Source organism: Mesoplodon bidens (genome assembly GCF_964165515.1).
Source record: "Mesoplodon bidens genome assembly, chromosome: 4".
In the NCBI taxonomy this organism is placed as follows: domain Eukaryota; kingdom Metazoa; phylum Chordata; class Mammalia; order Artiodactyla; family Ziphiidae; genus Mesoplodon; species Mesoplodon bidens.
The window spans coordinates 64124990-64142941 of record NC_138160.1 but is presented as its reverse complement, the minus strand read 5'-3'; the positions used below and the strand labels follow the sequence as shown (position 1 = coordinate 64142941).

Sequence of the window (17952 nt, the reverse complement as noted above, 5' to 3'; positions counted from 1 at the left end):
GTATGTAAATATTTGTGGCAGGATACTAGGATTCAGATTGCTTTAATCTGTAAACTATTATTATGCATAATAATAGTTTACAGATTAAAAAGAAAGAATAAATTATTATTCTTTCTGCCCCTTTTTCCTGCACTGTAAAGATAAAGAGCAAATATTTTCCCTACCTCCAATAAGGGTGCCTTTAGGAAAGTGGACCTCATTTCTCCATTACTTTTGGTCTAATATCGTGTTATATCAACAGAGCAAGAGGGAAAGAGGTTTTTCAGAAAACTTAAAAGGTTTTGGGCATTGGGGGAAGTGGGGAAGAGACAGTATGAGCTGCACGTGGGCCACAGGAGCTGAGAATTGATCCCCAGAAGTTTCCAAAGAAGGGAGAGGACCTGCTTCCTGGGAAGGAAAGAGTCAAGTTGGGCCTGTGGTTCCTTAAGTACCACATTAAGGAATAATGTATCAGTGCTCAGAAGCTGCCTGAACTCCCTGTCAGTGCCTGCAGACTCACTACCCAGCACCTCACATCCTCTCTGCCAGGTGCCCTGTGCTTCCTGTGGCACCTGACTCACAGCATCATATCCCACAGTGAAAGAGTGATGGTCAAGCAAGGGTGATGATGCTAGTACTGACCCCAAGCCTTTGCTTGGTCCCTAGCTGGGTACATCTCCCTCTCAAAACACCTGTAAGCCCAAGAAAACAGCGTGGAGTTCTGAAGGCCAATCACATAGGAGAGCCCTCCTCACAACATCTACATAGGTGGGAGGATGGTTGAACTAAGACAGCTTAAGTCCCCTTTACTGGAATAGTGGTTACTAACCCTCGTTACACATTATTCCCATTTGACTTTACCTTTGTTTAGAGTATTTTGGGTTTTGTGCACACACTTAATTTTATATGGTGAAATTTATGTTTTTTTTTCTTTTATGGCTTTTCTCTTATGGACTTATATTTAAAACTTTGATCAACCTTGAACTTGTTCTAAGAGATCTAACTTTTTCTTCCTAGGTTACTGACCAAATGTCCAACATTATTAAAAAAGCAAGCTTTCCTCACTAACCTGAAATACCTCCTTTATCAATCCAGCTTTCCCTTACTGACCTGAAATAATACCCTCTTTATCATACATTAACATTTATATATATACATATATGTTCCACTGAACTTTTTTTTAATACAAGTATCCAGTGGCTTTAATTACTATGTTATATATAGTGGTTATCTGGCAAGGCCACACCTTCCTCACTGTCTCTCTTTATCTAATTTTCTCATAACCCCTAGAATATACCCCCTGCCCCCATGTGCACTTGAGAGTTTGCATGTCTATTTCCCCTCAATACTCATGATTTTTTCCCCTTGGGATTATATTACATTTATTAATCAATTTAGAACAACTTTGTATCTTAAAATATTGTCTTTCTCTTTATGAGCATGTGTGTAGATTTATTCGTCTTATTTTGCATCCTCAACTTTCCTTCAACAGCTCTTACACAGTTTTTGTAATATTATTCCTAGATATTTAATCATTTTGCTGAAAAAATAAAATAGATCTTTATTTCCACTATACTTTCAAAATCATTGTCAAGTGTATATAGAGAAGCAATGACTTTTGTATATAAAATTTTTAACCCGTCACTTTACTGAATTCTCCTGTTGTTTGTAAGAGCTTTCCAGATGATCTTCTTGAGATTTCTAGCTATATAACCATTTCATCTACATAAAATATAATTTTCACTTTTCCATTATTTTTAATTATCTAAATGTATTTTCTAGGCAATAACAGTGGAGGACTGAGCATACTTTTTGACTTTATTTTGGGGCATAATTATTAAATTGGAGTTAGAACCACATGCTTTGAGATACTTTTCCCCAATATGTTTTTATTATTATGTATAATAAAATGTGATCCAATTACTATATAAATTTTGAATCTTTCAATCTAGGAAATCTATTTTTTAAGGACTTTATTTGTACCTGTTTGTCTCTTGGAAGTTTTATCAACTTCCATCTCATCAACATTCTATCCTGAGCATTGCACTTACTAACCCAAAATGAAACCTGTGTGTTTCATAAATGTAGGTTGGCTTTTGTCATATATATATATATGATAGAGAGGAGAGAGAGAGAGAGAAAGAGAGAGAGAAGCAAGAGCCTAGAACATAAGTAATAAATGCTTGTTGTTATTACTATTCCAAAGAATGTCCGTAAAATTTAAAGCATTCAAACACTTTTATAAAAGGTAAATTATTTTTAATTTCATTGTTACAAATTGATACATTGTTTTGAAAAATAGAATTTAGCATGTAGCAAATAGCTCAAACATAAGTCAAGAAAATATTAGACCAAGATAGATTTGAACTCTGACTTTTAAAAAGGTCTTCCAAAACTGTTTATCTATTTTTATTTATTTTAAACAATTAACATAAGTATCTCATTGAGCATCTATTAGTATGCCTGGCACAATGATAAATACTTTAAGGAAAAATATAAGAAGCATATCACATTGTCCTTGTCCTTAGTAGTTTATAATCTAGCTATCTGTGATTATATAGACACATTTTAAAAATTCTGGGACCTAACACCTTTAAGTAAAATCATCTCTGAAAGTAATCACTTTGGAAGGTTATATGATTACTTCAAAAAATCCTGAAACAGTTTTTGCATCTTTTCCTTTGTGATTGCCTTTGGAGTCATTATACAAATCATTTAAGAAAGGCAGACTCGGGCTTCCCTGGTGGCGCAGTGTTGAGAGTCCGCCTGCCGATGCAGGGGACGCGGGTTCGTGCCCCGGTCTGGGAAGATCCCACATGCTGCGGAGCGGCTAGGCCCGTGAGCCATGGCCGCTGAGCCTGCGCGTCCGGAGCCTGTGCTCTAGCAACGGGAGAGGCCACAACAGTGAGAGGCCCGCGTACCGCAAAAAAAAAAAAAAAAAAAAGAAAGGCAGACTCATTACTTTCATTTTAGTTTAGAACGCTGCTCTATCCTCCTTCTGTACGTAGTTTAGTCTCCGTCATTAATCACTGGGTTTGTTGCTCAGAGACTTCGTTATTTTAAAATCTCAAATTCACCCTAAAAGACAAGTTTCACTATTCTTGATTCCCTTCAAAAGCACGTCCTGTAGCATTACTGGACAGTAAGTACCTGGAGGACGAGAAGCCTTTCGCATCAGCTTTGCATCTCCCCCAGCGTCCTGCTCGGAGCTGAAGCACAGCAGGAATGCAACACTCATCCTGTGTTGAATTGACAGCACGTTAGCTGTTCAGCAGCTGGAGACATCAGGGTGGCCTGAGGATAGAGGCGAGGAAGGGTTCCAGATGGGGCTTGAGGGGGATTTCTTTCCGTTCTGCTATTTCAGTGTTTTCTTTCATTACTCCTTAGGCGTCTGGCTTTGACAGTGAAGGACAGAAAGGTCTGCCTGAAGCCGGCAGCAGATTCTCCCAATACTCCCTTCTAGCCCTGTGTTTTAAAAAATATATAGTTAATCGATTAAAAGGTTCATGTCTATTTTATGAGTCCAATACTTTATATATATATATTGGCTAAATACTCATAAGTTTGGTGGGTGACCAGGCTAAAGTAGAATTTCAGTTTCAACATACAGACAGAAAAACTATGCCCATATCCATTAATTCTAGGAGTCTTTCTACATTTCTGTGCTCAATAACAATCACTGGGTTTCATACCACCTTTCAGAAAAAGACAACATGTTTGAATTTTACATGTTTTTGTGAATTATATTCATTCGGAAATTTCTAGCAGGGTCCTTCTAGCTCTACTCAATATTTTAACCTAATGACAAGTATATGAAACCAGTTTTAAATGTAATGAGACAAAGTATAATTCTTCAAAAAGTAACCAAAAACAGAATACAAATTAATTTGTCAGTATTTGTGCCTTGTTTTTAGACAAAGAACACAAAGGTTCCTCGTCACAGACCTTTGTGTTAAATGTATTTTTATAGTTTTTTCCGTTTTACCTATGAAGCAATGAATAAACCAATATTTTTGGATGATGAAAATGTCAGAAATCTGGGGTGTCTACAGGCTTCTGGGTAATCACAAATTTTTGAGAACATCAGTATGTTTGGGAGTTTAGGGTACAAGGAATGTCTGGCTTTATTCTATAGAATAATGTTTTATTTGAAATTGCTAATGAATTTTAAGGATCCCTAGACAGTGTTTATTTAAAAAAGCCATTTCTCACTTATCTGAACTATTTTAATCATCATCAAAGTATCCTTTCCTCACCTTTTAATTATATTTCTTTTTTAAAGTCATTTTATTTAATTAGTTAACTTATTTTTTGGCTTCGTTGGGTCTTCGTTGCTGTGTGCGGGCTTTCTCTAGTTGCAGTGAGCGGGGGCTACACTTCATTGCGGTGCGCAGGCTTCTCATTGCGGTGGCTTCTTTTGTTGTGCAGCACAGGCTCTAGGTGCGCAGGCTCAGTAGTTGCAGCACACGGGCCCTAGAGCGCCTGGGCTCAGTAGTTGTGGTGCACGGGCTTAGTTGCTCTGAGGCATGTGGGATCTTTCCCAGACCAGGGATCGAACCTGTGTCCCCTGCATTGGCAGGCGGACTCTTAACCACCATGCCACCAGGGAAGTCCCTATATTTCTATTTAGTACTTTTTTTTTCTAAGCATGAGACCTATAAAAAAAATCTTCCTGGATAAATATCCATACCTCCCCGAAGAAATGTTTGCCTAAATGATTTCTTGCCTACTTCTACAATCTAAATTAATTTACGTTAGGAACGTTGTCCTAAATGTTCAAAAATGAAGACTGTTCTAAATTCTACTGAAATGGATAAAGAAGTACAAAATGGATTAAAGACATAACAGCTCTGATGAGAGAAGAGCAGAAATTGTGGTTAGTTTCTAAAAGATGGAAAAGATTGACAGGTGAGAGAGAGAGAGACAGAGAGAGAGAGAGAATGATTCAAAACAGAACAGTAATTCAAGGAGCCCCCAGAAAAATACCTCAATAATAAAGTGATTGATTGTAACAAACAGTATAATTTAGATATTGGAAGACCTTAGAGAAGGTGAAGGTCTATTATTCTTCTTTCAACAATAAAAAAGAAAGTTAATTAGAAATTCCTATAAAACCAAACATTGTACAAAGAAAGTCCAACTATGAAGCAAATTAAAATATGGCCTGAGTTTGGACTATGGATGAAATCTAAGAGGAGAGAATCAATTTGACCTTAATGCTTGGAACGTTCTCTCACAAGGGGCTCAGGTTTTGTAAAATAGGTTTATTTCTCTTTCTCTTGGTTCTGCAGTGAATAATGCTTAGAAAATAGTGATCAGGGTACCAGGATATTAGATTGGAAATTTTATTGGTGGCACAAGATATGATAGATATCAGGTATTAAAGCAAGACAGACACTCTGCAGAAGTTTCAAAGTAGTTGCCTAAGAGCCAGTCAGATGACTCACTTGACTCTACACTGGAAAATCTAGATCACAGAGACCAAAGGGTCAGCTACTTTGTGAGTGAAGATAGTGTGGTTAAATTGGGATCAGACCACACTCTCAGTTTGTCTCCTTAAAGGAAAGATGAAAAGTCTTCTAGCCAGTTTTGAGCCTAATAGGAGAGAGGGAGCCAGCCTGGGCATATTTAAAATCAGGCTCAAGAGAAACACCAGGAAGGAAAATGAGACTCCCCAAAATAGTGTATATCTATAGTGACCTGCTGAGAAAGTTGGGATCTGAGGGCGAAGCAGAGAAAATTTTTCAGAGAAAAATGCAATGCCTGTGGCATGAGAAATACAGACAAAAGTTTCCAGTGGCAGCCTCTGAAGAACTGTAAATACACTCATGAGGATCTGCCAGGCCCAGAGAATGTGGTCTTCCTAATAGGGTGTCCATTAAGCAATACAAGTTTACTCCCTTTTCCATCTGCTGTCCTCTCTCTTTGAATCTGAAGAGGTCAGAAACGATGATTAGCAATATGGGAAGGGAGGGTTGGAAGCATAAGACAGAGAAAGATCAGACTGGCCTTCCCTGGTTTCCTGCATATTGAAATCTCCTGCTGGAAAAAACGAGATTTTCAGTTTGAAACATGTTCCAAGTCTTGATTTCACATGGAATTGAACACTTAATTACTGAATTGCCACTGTGTTTGCTTATACTGTGTTTGGTTATAAACCTTGATGATGTAAAAGTAGTTGTATACCTTAAAGAAACCAAGAGGTAGATGAGGGAGGAAAAGTAGAGGGAAATGGAGGAAGGCAATTCTTATTTTACAGAGAGTGGAATCAAGAGATACTGCCTCATATTGATGGATTAAAAAACAAGTAGTTAAACATGAAATTCAAACTTGTAAAGATCACCTACAGAACAAGCAAAAATGTAATAAGTCAAATTTGTGAAAAGGAGATCAGGGCAAGGGGGAAGATTATGTGATTTAAATCCCTCAGCTTTCATAAAGGGTAATTACCACTTAAAATTGATAAAACAAGAAATAGAAAAATAAGACTTTAAAACATAAATGGCAAACAGGTTACCCCTGGAATGGGATGGGTGTCAGAAATGGGAGGCTTTTACCTTTCATTTTGTATACTTCTATACTTTTGAATTTTTATTACCATGTGCATGCAAAATGCTAACAATAAATAAAATGAGATTAGAGGAAAACAGTAAGTTAATTTAAAAATTCCTACCTGGCTCTAATCCAGGGTTTGGTGTGCATGTTGAGACCACTTCCCCAGCTGCCATGTTTGTCAGAAGACGGAGGCAAAAATCCCCTTTCCGGGGCCAGCTCCTCTGCAATGGCCCTGATGTGGTAGGGCTCAAATCCACAGCACCCGCCTATGTACCTGACCCCCAGGTTGTAGGCCTCTCTGGCATATTTTTGAATATCCCATCTAGTTGCAACTCTGGGCTCCAGTGCTGTAATACAATAGTTATGGCACTTCTGTTACCATCTCTATTTTCAAACAGTCGATGCTCAAGGGGTATTTTCTTTTTTCAATGAAGAAACTATAAATTTTAGAGTATGAATTCCTCAGATAGCTAATTTTTGGTTAACACTGAATGTCTTTGTCTTATACAGTCTCATATCGTAAGTCTGTACCGTAGTTGTTCATTATAGCCATTTCCGTTTTGTCACAACAAGAAACCATAAGGTCTCTAATATGTGCCTGAGCTTACCGAAGGGATATTCGGGGAGATCCACAAACCCTCCTTTGCCACAGTCGGGCATGTGGAACCCCAGGGGCTGCACCATCAAGTGTGCTTTCAGTCCTGCAGCCCATAGGCCTTCCTTCATGAGTCTCATTGTCTTCAGGCTGGTCCAGGGCCCAAATCGGCAGTTCACACCAACAATTGAAGCCCCTATGCAAAGAAATACATTTATTTACTTGTTTCACAATTTATTTATTGTTTATTTTTTAAAATTGAAGTATAGTTGATTTACAATGTTGTGTTAGTTTCAGATGTACAGTCAAGTGATTCAGTTATACATATATACTTTTTCAGATTCTTCTTCATTATAGGTTATTACAAGATATTGAATATAGTTCCCTGTGCTATACAGTAGGTCCTTGTTGTTTATTTATTTTATATATAGGAGTGTGTATCTGTTAATCCCAAACTCCTAATTTTCCCCTCCCCCCTCCCTGTTTCCCTTTGGGAACCATAAGTTTGTTTTCTGTGTTTGTGAGCCTATTTCTGTTTGGTAAATAAGTTCATTTGTATCATTTTATTAGATTCCACATATAAGTGATATGATATTTGTCTTTCTCTGTCTGGCTTCGTTTCTATACACTAACAACAAAACATCAGGAAAAGAAATTAAGGAAACAGTCGCATTTACCGTTGCATCAAAAAGAATAAAATACCTAGGAATAAACCCACCTAAGGAGGCAAAAGACCTGTGCTCCAAAAACTATAAGACACTGATGAAAGAAACTGAAGACAACACAAACAGATGGAAAGATATACAGTGTTCTTGGATTGGAAGAATCAATATTTTTAAATGACCGTACTACCCAAGGCAATCTATAGATTCAGTGCAATCCCTACCAAATTACCAATGGCATTTTTCAGAGATCTAGAACAAATAATTTAAAAATTTGTATGAAGACACAAAAGACCCTGAATAGCCAAAACAATCTTGAGAAAGAGGAACAGAGCTGGAGGAATCATGCGCCCTGACTTCAGACTATACCACAAAGCTACAGTCTTTCAAAACAGTATGGTACTGGCACAAAAACAGACACAAAGATCTTTATTTTCTTTTTTAATAGTTGGAAGGTGTCTTAGAAATTAGCTGTCCCCCTCCACCTCCTAAGTTTTACAGATAAAGAGATCGATTCCAATTAATGTTTTTATTTCCGAACTGCTCTCCCAATGTTAAGAAACATTTCATAAACAATAACTGAACTGCTTATCACATCATGGGTCCACATTACCTGCCCTCACCAGCTTCACAGCACATTCTCCAGGTGTTACACCATGCATGTCTCCCTCTGGGCCTATGCACATGGTGGCTGCCACGGGTTTTCTGGCTTCTTTTAAGACTTCCACAGCCCACACAGCTTCTTCAGCATGTTCAAAATACTAAGAGAAAGTTCATGTTCTTCTATTGGTCCAAATATAAAGCAGATTTTGAGTGGTAGACCACAAATGTTACAAAAACAGCTATAAAAATTACCAAATATATGTGATAAAATGTGCTAAGAAATGTGTCTCTATCAGACTGACTACAGAATACTTTTCTGAGTAAATATTTTAATTCCTTTAACAATAACATATAGGTTTTCATTCAGATATCATACTAAAAAAAGGTTTTAAAGTAACTGAGTATTTAAAATCATACTTTTGAAGGAACAAAAGTTTTGCTAATAAATTTTGGACTCATTTTTTATGGAACTTGGGTGATCTCTGCAGAATAATTGTTTATCATGCTTTACAATTCAAAATACTTTTATATTCACTTCTAGTTCGATATTCTAAACTGCTCCATAAAGTAAGAAGGGAAATCTGATTATTTCCCCAGATGAGAACATCGAGGCACAGAGAAGGGAGGGGTAGCTACTGAGTGTCTTTGCCAATGGTAGACAGGACACCTTGTCTGGTAAACCCAGGCCATTTGCAGGGGTGCTTCCCAGGAAACCCCATAAGTGCCACAATTGAAAAGCTGAACTTAATTTAAGTAAGCGGAGAAAAGCTAGCAGAAATCTCCCTGTTTCTTCCTTTTTGACTTAGATTCTGCAGAAGCAGTGTGTGAGGAATGGCAGAGAAAGTCAACAGAGAGATTCTTAAAAAAACAAACTTGTGTTCTCATCCATCTGGAGAACATATAGGGCAGAGTTTGTGTTCATTTCTGTAGATGATTTTTTCCTGGTGGGTTAGCCAGGCTTGGGTAGCCCTAAGCCTTGGGAAGGTTGACGTAGCAAGGTTTTCAGTAAGTTTAGTAGGGCGATTGGGGAACTAGCAGTTGGGAGGCTATTGTCCTTGTTGGGGGTGAAGAGCTGGGTTGAGGCCTTGACTCTAGATGGTAGCAATCATGATGGGAAATAGGGAGGTGGGAGAAAGAGCATATTCCAGGCCTTCATATCCAGTCAGTGACAATGCTTATTGATTCTAACTTCAAAATATCGCTCAGATGTTATAGCTTTAGTGAAAGCAGAGAGATGGGAGTGAGCAAGGCAGGGATGGAGGAGGGCAAGGAAACTACTACTTAGCACTGAGTGTTAATGGTGAGGCCTGAGCAGCCGCCTACCCTCTAGGCTTTACTCCCCAACAGCCTCTATCCTCCCCACCACAGCTCCTTCCAGCCCTGCCCCTTTAATGCTAGGCTTACCTCTGCAATCAGGGAGTCCACATTTTTCCTGGCAAAAATCTCTAGCTGTAGTCGAAAAAGTTTTTTAATTCTAGCTTCATCCTTGTGGTGTTTGTACAACGATGTCTGGCAGATCCCCCCTGCTACCAAAGCATCACCTTTGTTGGCTACTTCTCTGGCAAGGTCACAGGCAGCGGTGTTTACAGCTTCCCACTGAGGTTAGACAGCAAGAGTACACATGGTGAGCCTGGCATTTTAAAGGTGAGATATAATAGATATCAAAGGGGGCAATGAGCAAGTAGCTTGAGCACAAGTCACGGGTTTAAACTGCAATTCGAGAAGACCAGCAGAGTTGGGTATCATCTCCTCTACTCTCAGTGAGCTTGTATGTCCATATTGTACTTACCACACTGGATTTTAGTAAATGCTCATTTGTTTGTCTCCCATGCTTGACTGTGAGCCACTTCAGAATAGCGTCTATGCCTTTGTATCATCTTTGTATCTAGCATAGAGAATGGACTATAACAGGTACTCAATAAATGTTGGTTGGTTGAATGAATAAATGGGCATTAACGTTTACAAGTATTAATACTTTATATTTGCAGAATATCTCATAATACTTCCACATCCTTACCCACTTTTCTCAACAACCCTATGCATGTAAGCATCAGTTATCTCCATTTGGCAGAGTAAACCAGTGCTCCATGCCTTTAAGTGTCTAACACAAAGTCACACAACCAATAGGTGGCAAAGTTGGGTATAAAACCAATTCTCCTCATTCCTAGGCCAGTGCTGTGTTCCCTAGGACCGCCCTGTCTCCACATGGACAAGTCAGAAAAGAAGAATGTGAAATGAGATGATAACAAGAGCATCTATAAAGTGTTCTTTCCCTACAAAAACATATCACAGAAGGATGGTCATGCCCTTCTAATGGCATATTTTCTCCCAGTCCTACCCCCTCCCCTAGATAAAGAGACAGAAAATGCTTATTTATTTAGTACATATATGTTTACATCATGATTAATTACTGGATAGATATTTTATGTGGAGGAGTTTGTAATAAAGTGTAGTAACACATCAGGTCAATTCCATGGATTCCCATCAAGAGGTTATTTTTATTATAGATGATCCCTCTCCCCGCCCCTCCCTGCTCCCACCTGCCCCATTATCATTTACCTGACTTTCCATTTTGTCCTCACTGGCAGAAAAGGTGAAAGTCTGCATGACATTTGATCCCGCTCTCAAGAATTCCATGTGAAGCTGACGAACTACAAAGGAGTTGTTTTTTCCATTGAAATTAAAAAAGCAAAAATCACAGAAGCTATCATTTTCAGCGGCAGCTCATCCACTCACATCTCTTTCAATCATACACAATTTCAAATCTGGTACTTATAAAGAAATTCAGATTCAGGTCAGCAGAATTTAAGGGCAAGGCAGAGTCCATACCAAATGGGGGCTGTTTAGAGTAGCCTCATGTTGACCTGCCAGTGGGCCCCATGGCCTGGTGCAGTCACATGCAGACACTAAGGCCCAGTTGGCCAACTGTCCCTTGGTCTCTTGGTCTAGAGAGGGTTTATTCATTTGCCGGTGTCATGAAGGATGTAGCTCATCTGCTTACAGTCAGCACTGGGGAGCCCTCAAAGTAGGATGAGGGAATTCTCACAGTGGGCAGAATGCATATGGGTGGCACCCCCATCAAGTGTATTCAATAGCAAGCAGCTGGGGAGACGCAGTCAGGGAGCTTTCCTTGGCCCATCAGAAACTCCTTCCTCTCTCTTCATCTCCTCCCCACCTCAGTCTTTATCCTTGTTATTTCAACACTTTCTTCCTGGTTGAGCAAAGAAGAATTTTCTAAAATTAAGAATGAGTCCTTCTTGGGTCAGATGAAATCTTCCTGCTAACACCAGAAAGACAAAACTCTGTCCTACCATATAACTCTGGGTGTCTGATGAAACAGTAATCATGGCCATTGGGTACTTATATGGGCATTTCAAGTGGGTTAATTCACAAGTCCTCACAACCAGCCCATGTCATGCCCCCGTGTGACAGATCAAGAAACGGATCCTCAGAGATCAAATGACTTGTTCAAGGTCACTCAGCTGGTCAGTAGATGGACCTAGACATGACCCCATGTTTGTCTGATACACTGTGTATATATGAATAAAATCAGAGTGGATCAAAAGTTCCATTCCCAGCTTGTATCCCGTTTCACCCATATCTTCTTTGGCTTTATTTCCCACTTTCAGTTAGAACAGCAAATATAAAAAAGAGCAAACATAGAAATAAAGTTCCAATTTGATGTTACTAACCAATCCTATCACAGTTTCTACCTCCAACTCTTTTTTTTTCAGCCAGGAGGATGAGGTATAACTGTGTTTATTTCTTTGTCCCTCCCCTCCACTCAACAGAACCTGGCTGTCTACTGTCTATATTCTGTTAAGCTGGTGGTTACCATTAATCGTCCCTACCAAATGTACTGTTTTAATATCATATGCAAATTAGCCAGAAGGATGAATCTGAAGCAATAACAGTTTTACTATGTTAAGGAAGCTCTTGAATATACAAGATAAATATTCATGGAACAAATATTGGTATGTATATTTTAGCACTCCCTGAATATGAGGATGCAAGTGTGTGTGTGTGTGTGTGTGTCTGTGTAGAGGAGAGAGGGGAGGAGAGAGGAGCCCTTTCTTCAGCTCGTGTACTGCCACCGTCTCCACATCTTGGCAGTTTTGGCAAGTGAAACAGTCCCTAGAAAATGCTCGCAGAACTTCCCTGATGGCGCAGTGGTTAAGAATCTATCTGCTGATGGGGCTTCCCTGGTGGCACAGTGGTTGAGAGTCCGCCTGCTGATGCAGGGGACACGGGTTCGTGCCCCGGTCCGGGAAGATCCCACATGCCGCGGAGCGGCTGGGCCCGTGAGCCATGGCCACTGAGCCTGCGCGTCTGGAGCCTGTGCTCCGCAACGGGAGAGGCCACAACAGTGAGAGGCCCACGTACCACAAAAAAAAAACCAAAAACAAAAAACAAAAAAAAGAATCCATCTGCCAATGCAGGCATCACGGGTTCAATCCTTGGTCTGGGAAGATCCCACATGCCGAGGAGCAACGAAGCCCATGAGCCACAACTACTGAGCCCGTGTGCCACAACTACTGAGCCCATGAGCCACAACTACTGAGCCCGTGTGCCACAACTACTGAAGCCTGCACGCCTAGAGCCCATGCTCTTCAACAAGAGAAGCCACCACAATGAGAAGCCTGTGCACCACAACAAAGAGTAGCCCCCCCCTCGCCGCAACTAGAGAAAGCATGCACGCAGCAACGAAGACCCAGTGCAGACAAAAATAAATAAATAAATAAAACAAATTTATTTAAAAAAAAAAGAAAATGCTCGCTTTTATCTTCTCTCAGTCAGATTTAAGCAAAATGTCACCCAGATAAACACTCAGGGGTGATGCTGGCACCGACCTGCATTTGGATGTTCTACTACGGCTTCTGAAGTCCAGAGCCCGGCCTTCACGTAGCCCCTCTTCTCCAGAGTTATGAGAAAGCTGCCGTCTCCAACCACAACCTCCCCACTATCCAGACGTTCCAAAATGCCCTGAAGAAGAGAAAGAAAAATCACCTAAGACCCCTCTTTTTTTTTTTCCTAAAAGCAGTTTCTAATTTTAGGAAAGGTGGTACAATGCTCTCACAGCTCCAGTTCTGTTGAAATCATCCGTGCCTAATAGTATTTCGGAAAGATTGAGAATACTCTATTATTGGACAATCTAGGTACTTGTTTTGTGCAAAGTTCTGTGACTATTTTTTCTCAAATACAATTTAATCTGAGTCAAATTGTAGTTAGAGTGCTGATTCCATAATGGTTATTTTGGTTTTTCAAGATGTTTGTGGCAGACACTGCTAGTCACCTAATGTGCATTTTTTTTCTCCTCTTCTTTGCTAATATATTTTGTTTGGGGAGACAATGTCCCCAACTTAAAAAAAAAAAATCCTCAGGCTCCTTTGCTGAGTGGGGTGGCCATGTGACACAGTGGTGGCCAATGGGAAATAAGTGAAAGTCTGCTGAAGATTTCTAGAAAAGTTTTGCTTTCCTGATACAGATGCCCACTCCCTTCCCTCCTGTCCCTTTTTCTCTGTCCTGTCTGGAATGTCAACTTAAGCCCTGGAGGTATAGCCATCACCTTGCAGCCATGCCACCGAAAGCCACACGCAGGCTGATAACCGCAGCCTGGTGTCTTAATGACATCTTGGAGTAGCTGCAGAGGCCGTGGACGGTGACCGTCCGCTAGACCTCTCGTTAGGTGAGAAAAATAAACCTCTTTTGTGTGTGAACCACTGGACATAATCCTATTGGACACAACATTTTAGAATTATACCCTACATTTTCCAGCATGTTCACAGACAAGTTATCATTTGGTACTCTTAACAACTTTGGGAGCTAGGCAAGGCGGATAGTTTTTATTCCCACTTTATAAATGAGGAAGCTGAGGTTCAGAGAGGCTAAGTGACTTGCTCAAGATCACAGAGCTCAGTAAGTGAAAAAGCAGACATCAGACCTTCTAAATTCCTAACCTAGTCTCTATTTACCACCTTTCTAGTCAGCCCACCCATAATCTGAATATAAGGTTGCATCCAGAGCAGTTATCCAAAGCTATGGTTTCCATTGTCTACAAAGTGTTTCCCCAGATACCTGAATGGCTCGCCCTCTGATTTTCTTCAGGTCTTTGGTCAAGTGTCATTTTTTCAGAGAGAACTTCCCTGCGATTTACAAAAACTGCAAACACCCCCATGGGGATCCTTATCCCTCTTGTATAGACTGCATTAGTTGAAGATACAGCCTTTTGTTGAAAATACCAGCCAGTTCCTCTCAGCCCTGCCTACAGCTGGACACAGAGCAGTGCATGAATGGGGGAGGAAAGGCTCCCGCTGCCCCTTCTAACCAGTCGTATCTGCAGCCCAGGAAGGTACATTAGAAGCGGTTGCCCTGAGGCTAAGTACCAGGCCACTATCTCCACCACATCTCCATTTTCCTGTGGAGGGAAGTGGAATGGAGCTCAGCTCTGTTAACCATAAACACTATTTTGACAGAGAGAGCTCCTGACTCTGGTTATTTTCCCAGGTTTTATATCTAAAGATGAATTTTAGCTGAATGTAGAAGAAATGTCAATGTATTCTATGGTTCTCACCTCTCTCCCTACTCCCTCCATGAAATGAAATTTGCTCTTTTCATTTTGGACTTTCAAAATAGGAAAATGACTTAAACTTTCAGCTTTCATTGAGACCTTCCCACATGCCAGGTCCAGTTCTAGGCAGGAGGGGTAAATGCTGGAATAAGACATGGTCCTTGCCCTCAAGAAGCTCCAAGTCTGGCTACCTTGGGGAAGGCCATTAGGTCAACAGATTATCACAGCACAGTGTAATAAATGTTGCAGAGGGACATAGAAGAGAGAGTCAGAGGTATCTGCATCTTTCTAAAATTGCATCTTGAAAATCTAACACATTCAATGAAGTTAACCAGATTAACCTCATCAGATTTAATACTACACGTCAAACAATGTCTCTAGAGGGGAAAAACATTAATACACAATTTGGTTGTTACAGGTTAGTCTCTTACCTCCCACCTCCAGTCTTTCATAGGTTTACACCAGGCATATCTATTCAACACATCTCACATATGTTCCCCCCATCCTCACTGCCGCTGGGCTACTGAAATGGTCTCCAATTCACTGCAGCCCACTCTAAACTATCTTCCATTGCTGCCAGAGCAGAGCTTTGCCTGACCTACTCTTATTCGTGATTACATCCTCCTTTGTCTCCTGCTTAAGTTCATACATCCTCTATTCCTGCATCTATCACCTGTGCTGCGTATCTGGTTACTTTCCTGTCACCTCTGTTTGGCTGTAAGATGCTTGAGGCTCTATCTCTATCACCTCATACAGCACCTAACAAAGAGTAGGCCCTTAATAAAATATGCCAAGAGTTAGCAGATGGACAGGACTGTTTTGAAAATGGCACATACCTCACATATGCTATAAGCTTGGTCCTGACAAGGAGGAAAAAGATGATACTCTTTACTAGAAAATTAGCTAGGATTTTAAGAAAATGACAGTGCAAATTTTGACTGTTGCCTTCATGATACCAAGTAAATGTAAGGCATTTTGATCTGTTATCTGGATGTTTGTCCAACATTTTAAATTTTGCCAGTTTTCTAAACAGCCATTAGCAAAATAAGTAAATTATCAATATTTGAATTCAGAGCATCTTTTAGCCCCTCCTTCACCACTAGACTTACCACCTCAGTTAACTGCTACACCTATATGATCTAAAGCCAGCTCTAGAATGACAGAATTGTGTAAAATAAAGAGCACTGTAAATTATTTGCAGTATATTTACATTTTCATTCCATCTTCCCTTTCAGTGTGGCAGTGACTCTGCGTTGGATCTGATGGTGATCTCTGAGAGGCATTTATGCCCTCCTTTTGCAGATAACAGTATCTAGACCTCTTGGATTTAAGATCTGGCTTCAGGGCACCTCTATTCATACACAGAGGAGTAGACCAACTTCACCCTGTGGCAGGAAGCTGCCAGAGGTCCATCTGCCTGAAATTGCCACCAGGACTGCTCTTTTGGATTAAAGAAGCAATTGGAGGTGTCCTCTGTAGCAGTTAAATGAATTCTTAAAATGCACCTGTTAGCTGAGCAGAGAGGTGAGGTTAGCTCTGCCCCACTAACGTTTTAACTCCCACGTACACATTAACATGGATTCTCATACGATAATCTTGGTGTTGCAAAGAGCAGAGGCCAGGAAAAATAGAACAGGGACAGCACATTTTTAAAAAAACCTTTAAAAAAATGAACTGTAAAAGTGAACATAGTATTAGAGAAAGTTCAGAGAAAGAAGTCAGCACAATGTTCTTTGCTTCTTTTTCTTTTTATCATGCTCATTTGCTTCAATGCCCATATTTTACCTTTATAATCAGAAAAGCATAACCAGAATATGTTTTTTTGTTAAGTTTTTTAAACCTATATTCCACATCTTACATAACTACTACCATTATTGTGTCCTTCCTTACAGTGTGTGTATAAATATTTTTATGTAGTTGGGATCAGTCTGTGATATATCTCCTTTTGTAACTTAACATTGCAAAGCACTTTGCCTGTTCCCATACTTAGCTTTTTAATTGGCTGCCTAATAACTTATTACGTGGATGCACTTTATTTACGGAGCCCACTATTGCAGGGCATCTTGGTTGTTCCTATCTTTTTAGTATTACTAAATAAAACGGTGGTGCACATCCCCTCTTCCTTGCCCACCCTCTCTTCTGAATTAGGGAGCACAGGTGGGTTGCCTCGAGGAGTTTGGAGATGTCCCGCGTCCAAGTTCATGCCCTTTTCCTAATTTTGTTTTGTCACCCCTTCTCCCCACCACACACACATCCAGCGTAAAAATGGGGGAACAGGGCGACAGCTGGCGAGCAGATCGGGAAAGGGAGCCGGGAGACCCAGACTGCGGCGTGAGATGAGGCGGAGGCCCCACCCCTGGCTCCGCGCACCCCACCCTCCATCCCCGCCGCGGGTCTAGGGGTGTGCATGCCCGGGACCGGTTTCAAGCCAGTCCGAGGCTTGGGAGACCAGGCAACGGCCCTTCCCAAACACACGAGGGGCACGAGCACTGGGGCCATTGAGTCGAAGAGCTGTAGGTGCGGGTGGGCGGAGGGCAGGAAATGTGAGCGCGGCCTGAGTCCGAAGGCTAGACTTCAAACCCCGGCTCCACCTGGACTAGATCGGTGACCCTGAGCTAGCTGACGGACTCTGAGCCTCAGTTTCCTCACCTATAAAATGGGAATAAACGTGAAGAGGAGATAAGTTGCATGAAGCACTCGCGCAGTGCAGGGCAGCGAGTCAAGGCTCCATAAATGCTACCCAATATTGTTATCTCATCCTGACACCTAGGCAGTACCGTCGTCCAGGCGATTCGCGAGCGGGTAAACCGAGGCTCAGAGCCGTCCAGGTGCCTCGCCCAGGCCGCAGAGCTTGATTAGGGGCTGAGGTGAAGCCCCGCGGCCAGGAGGGCTGAGTACCTCCCGGGTTCCCCGAAACTCACCTTCTTGGCTCTGGGGCTTCCGGCCAGTGCCATCGCGCAGCGGCTGTGGCGGGCGCTGAGTGGCGGGCA

General features: G+C 41.0%; 1 protein-coding gene across 1 annotated transcript; it reads right to left on the bottom strand.

Moving 5' to 3' along the window:
- Positions 1 to 2251: 2251 nt before the first annotated feature.
- On the bottom strand, positions 2252 to 17952 carry BHMT2 (betaine--homocysteine S-methyltransferase 2). The gene is made up of 8 exons (XM_081230420.1): positions 17884 to 17952; positions 13245 to 13377; positions 10954 to 11045; positions 9799 to 9990; positions 8405 to 8552; positions 7143 to 7325; positions 6653 to 6881; positions 2252 to 3444 (listed from the first exon to the last, which is right to left on the bottom strand). Exons 1-8 carry the CDS (start codon positions 17914 to 17916, stop codon positions 3363 to 3365), a joined length of 1092 nt encoding a protein of 363 aa, XP_081086546.1. The 5' UTR covers positions 17917 to 17952; the 3' UTR covers positions 2252 to 3362.

Bases quoted from the DNA above. Each gene is read 5' to 3' on its own strand.
- BHMT2 (XM_081230420.1), bottom strand. From the start codon at position 17,916: ATGGCACTGGCCGGAAGCCCCAGAGCCAAGAAG. The intron at 13,378-17,883 runs GTGAGTTTCGGG...TCTCTTCTTCAG, and splicing joins GAAGCCCCAGAGCCAAGAAG to GGCATTTTGGAACGTCTGGA. The intron at 7,326-8,404 runs GTAATGTGGACC...TTCTTTGCATAG, and splicing joins TGTGAAGCTGGTGAGGGCAG to GGGCTTCAATTGTTGGTGTG.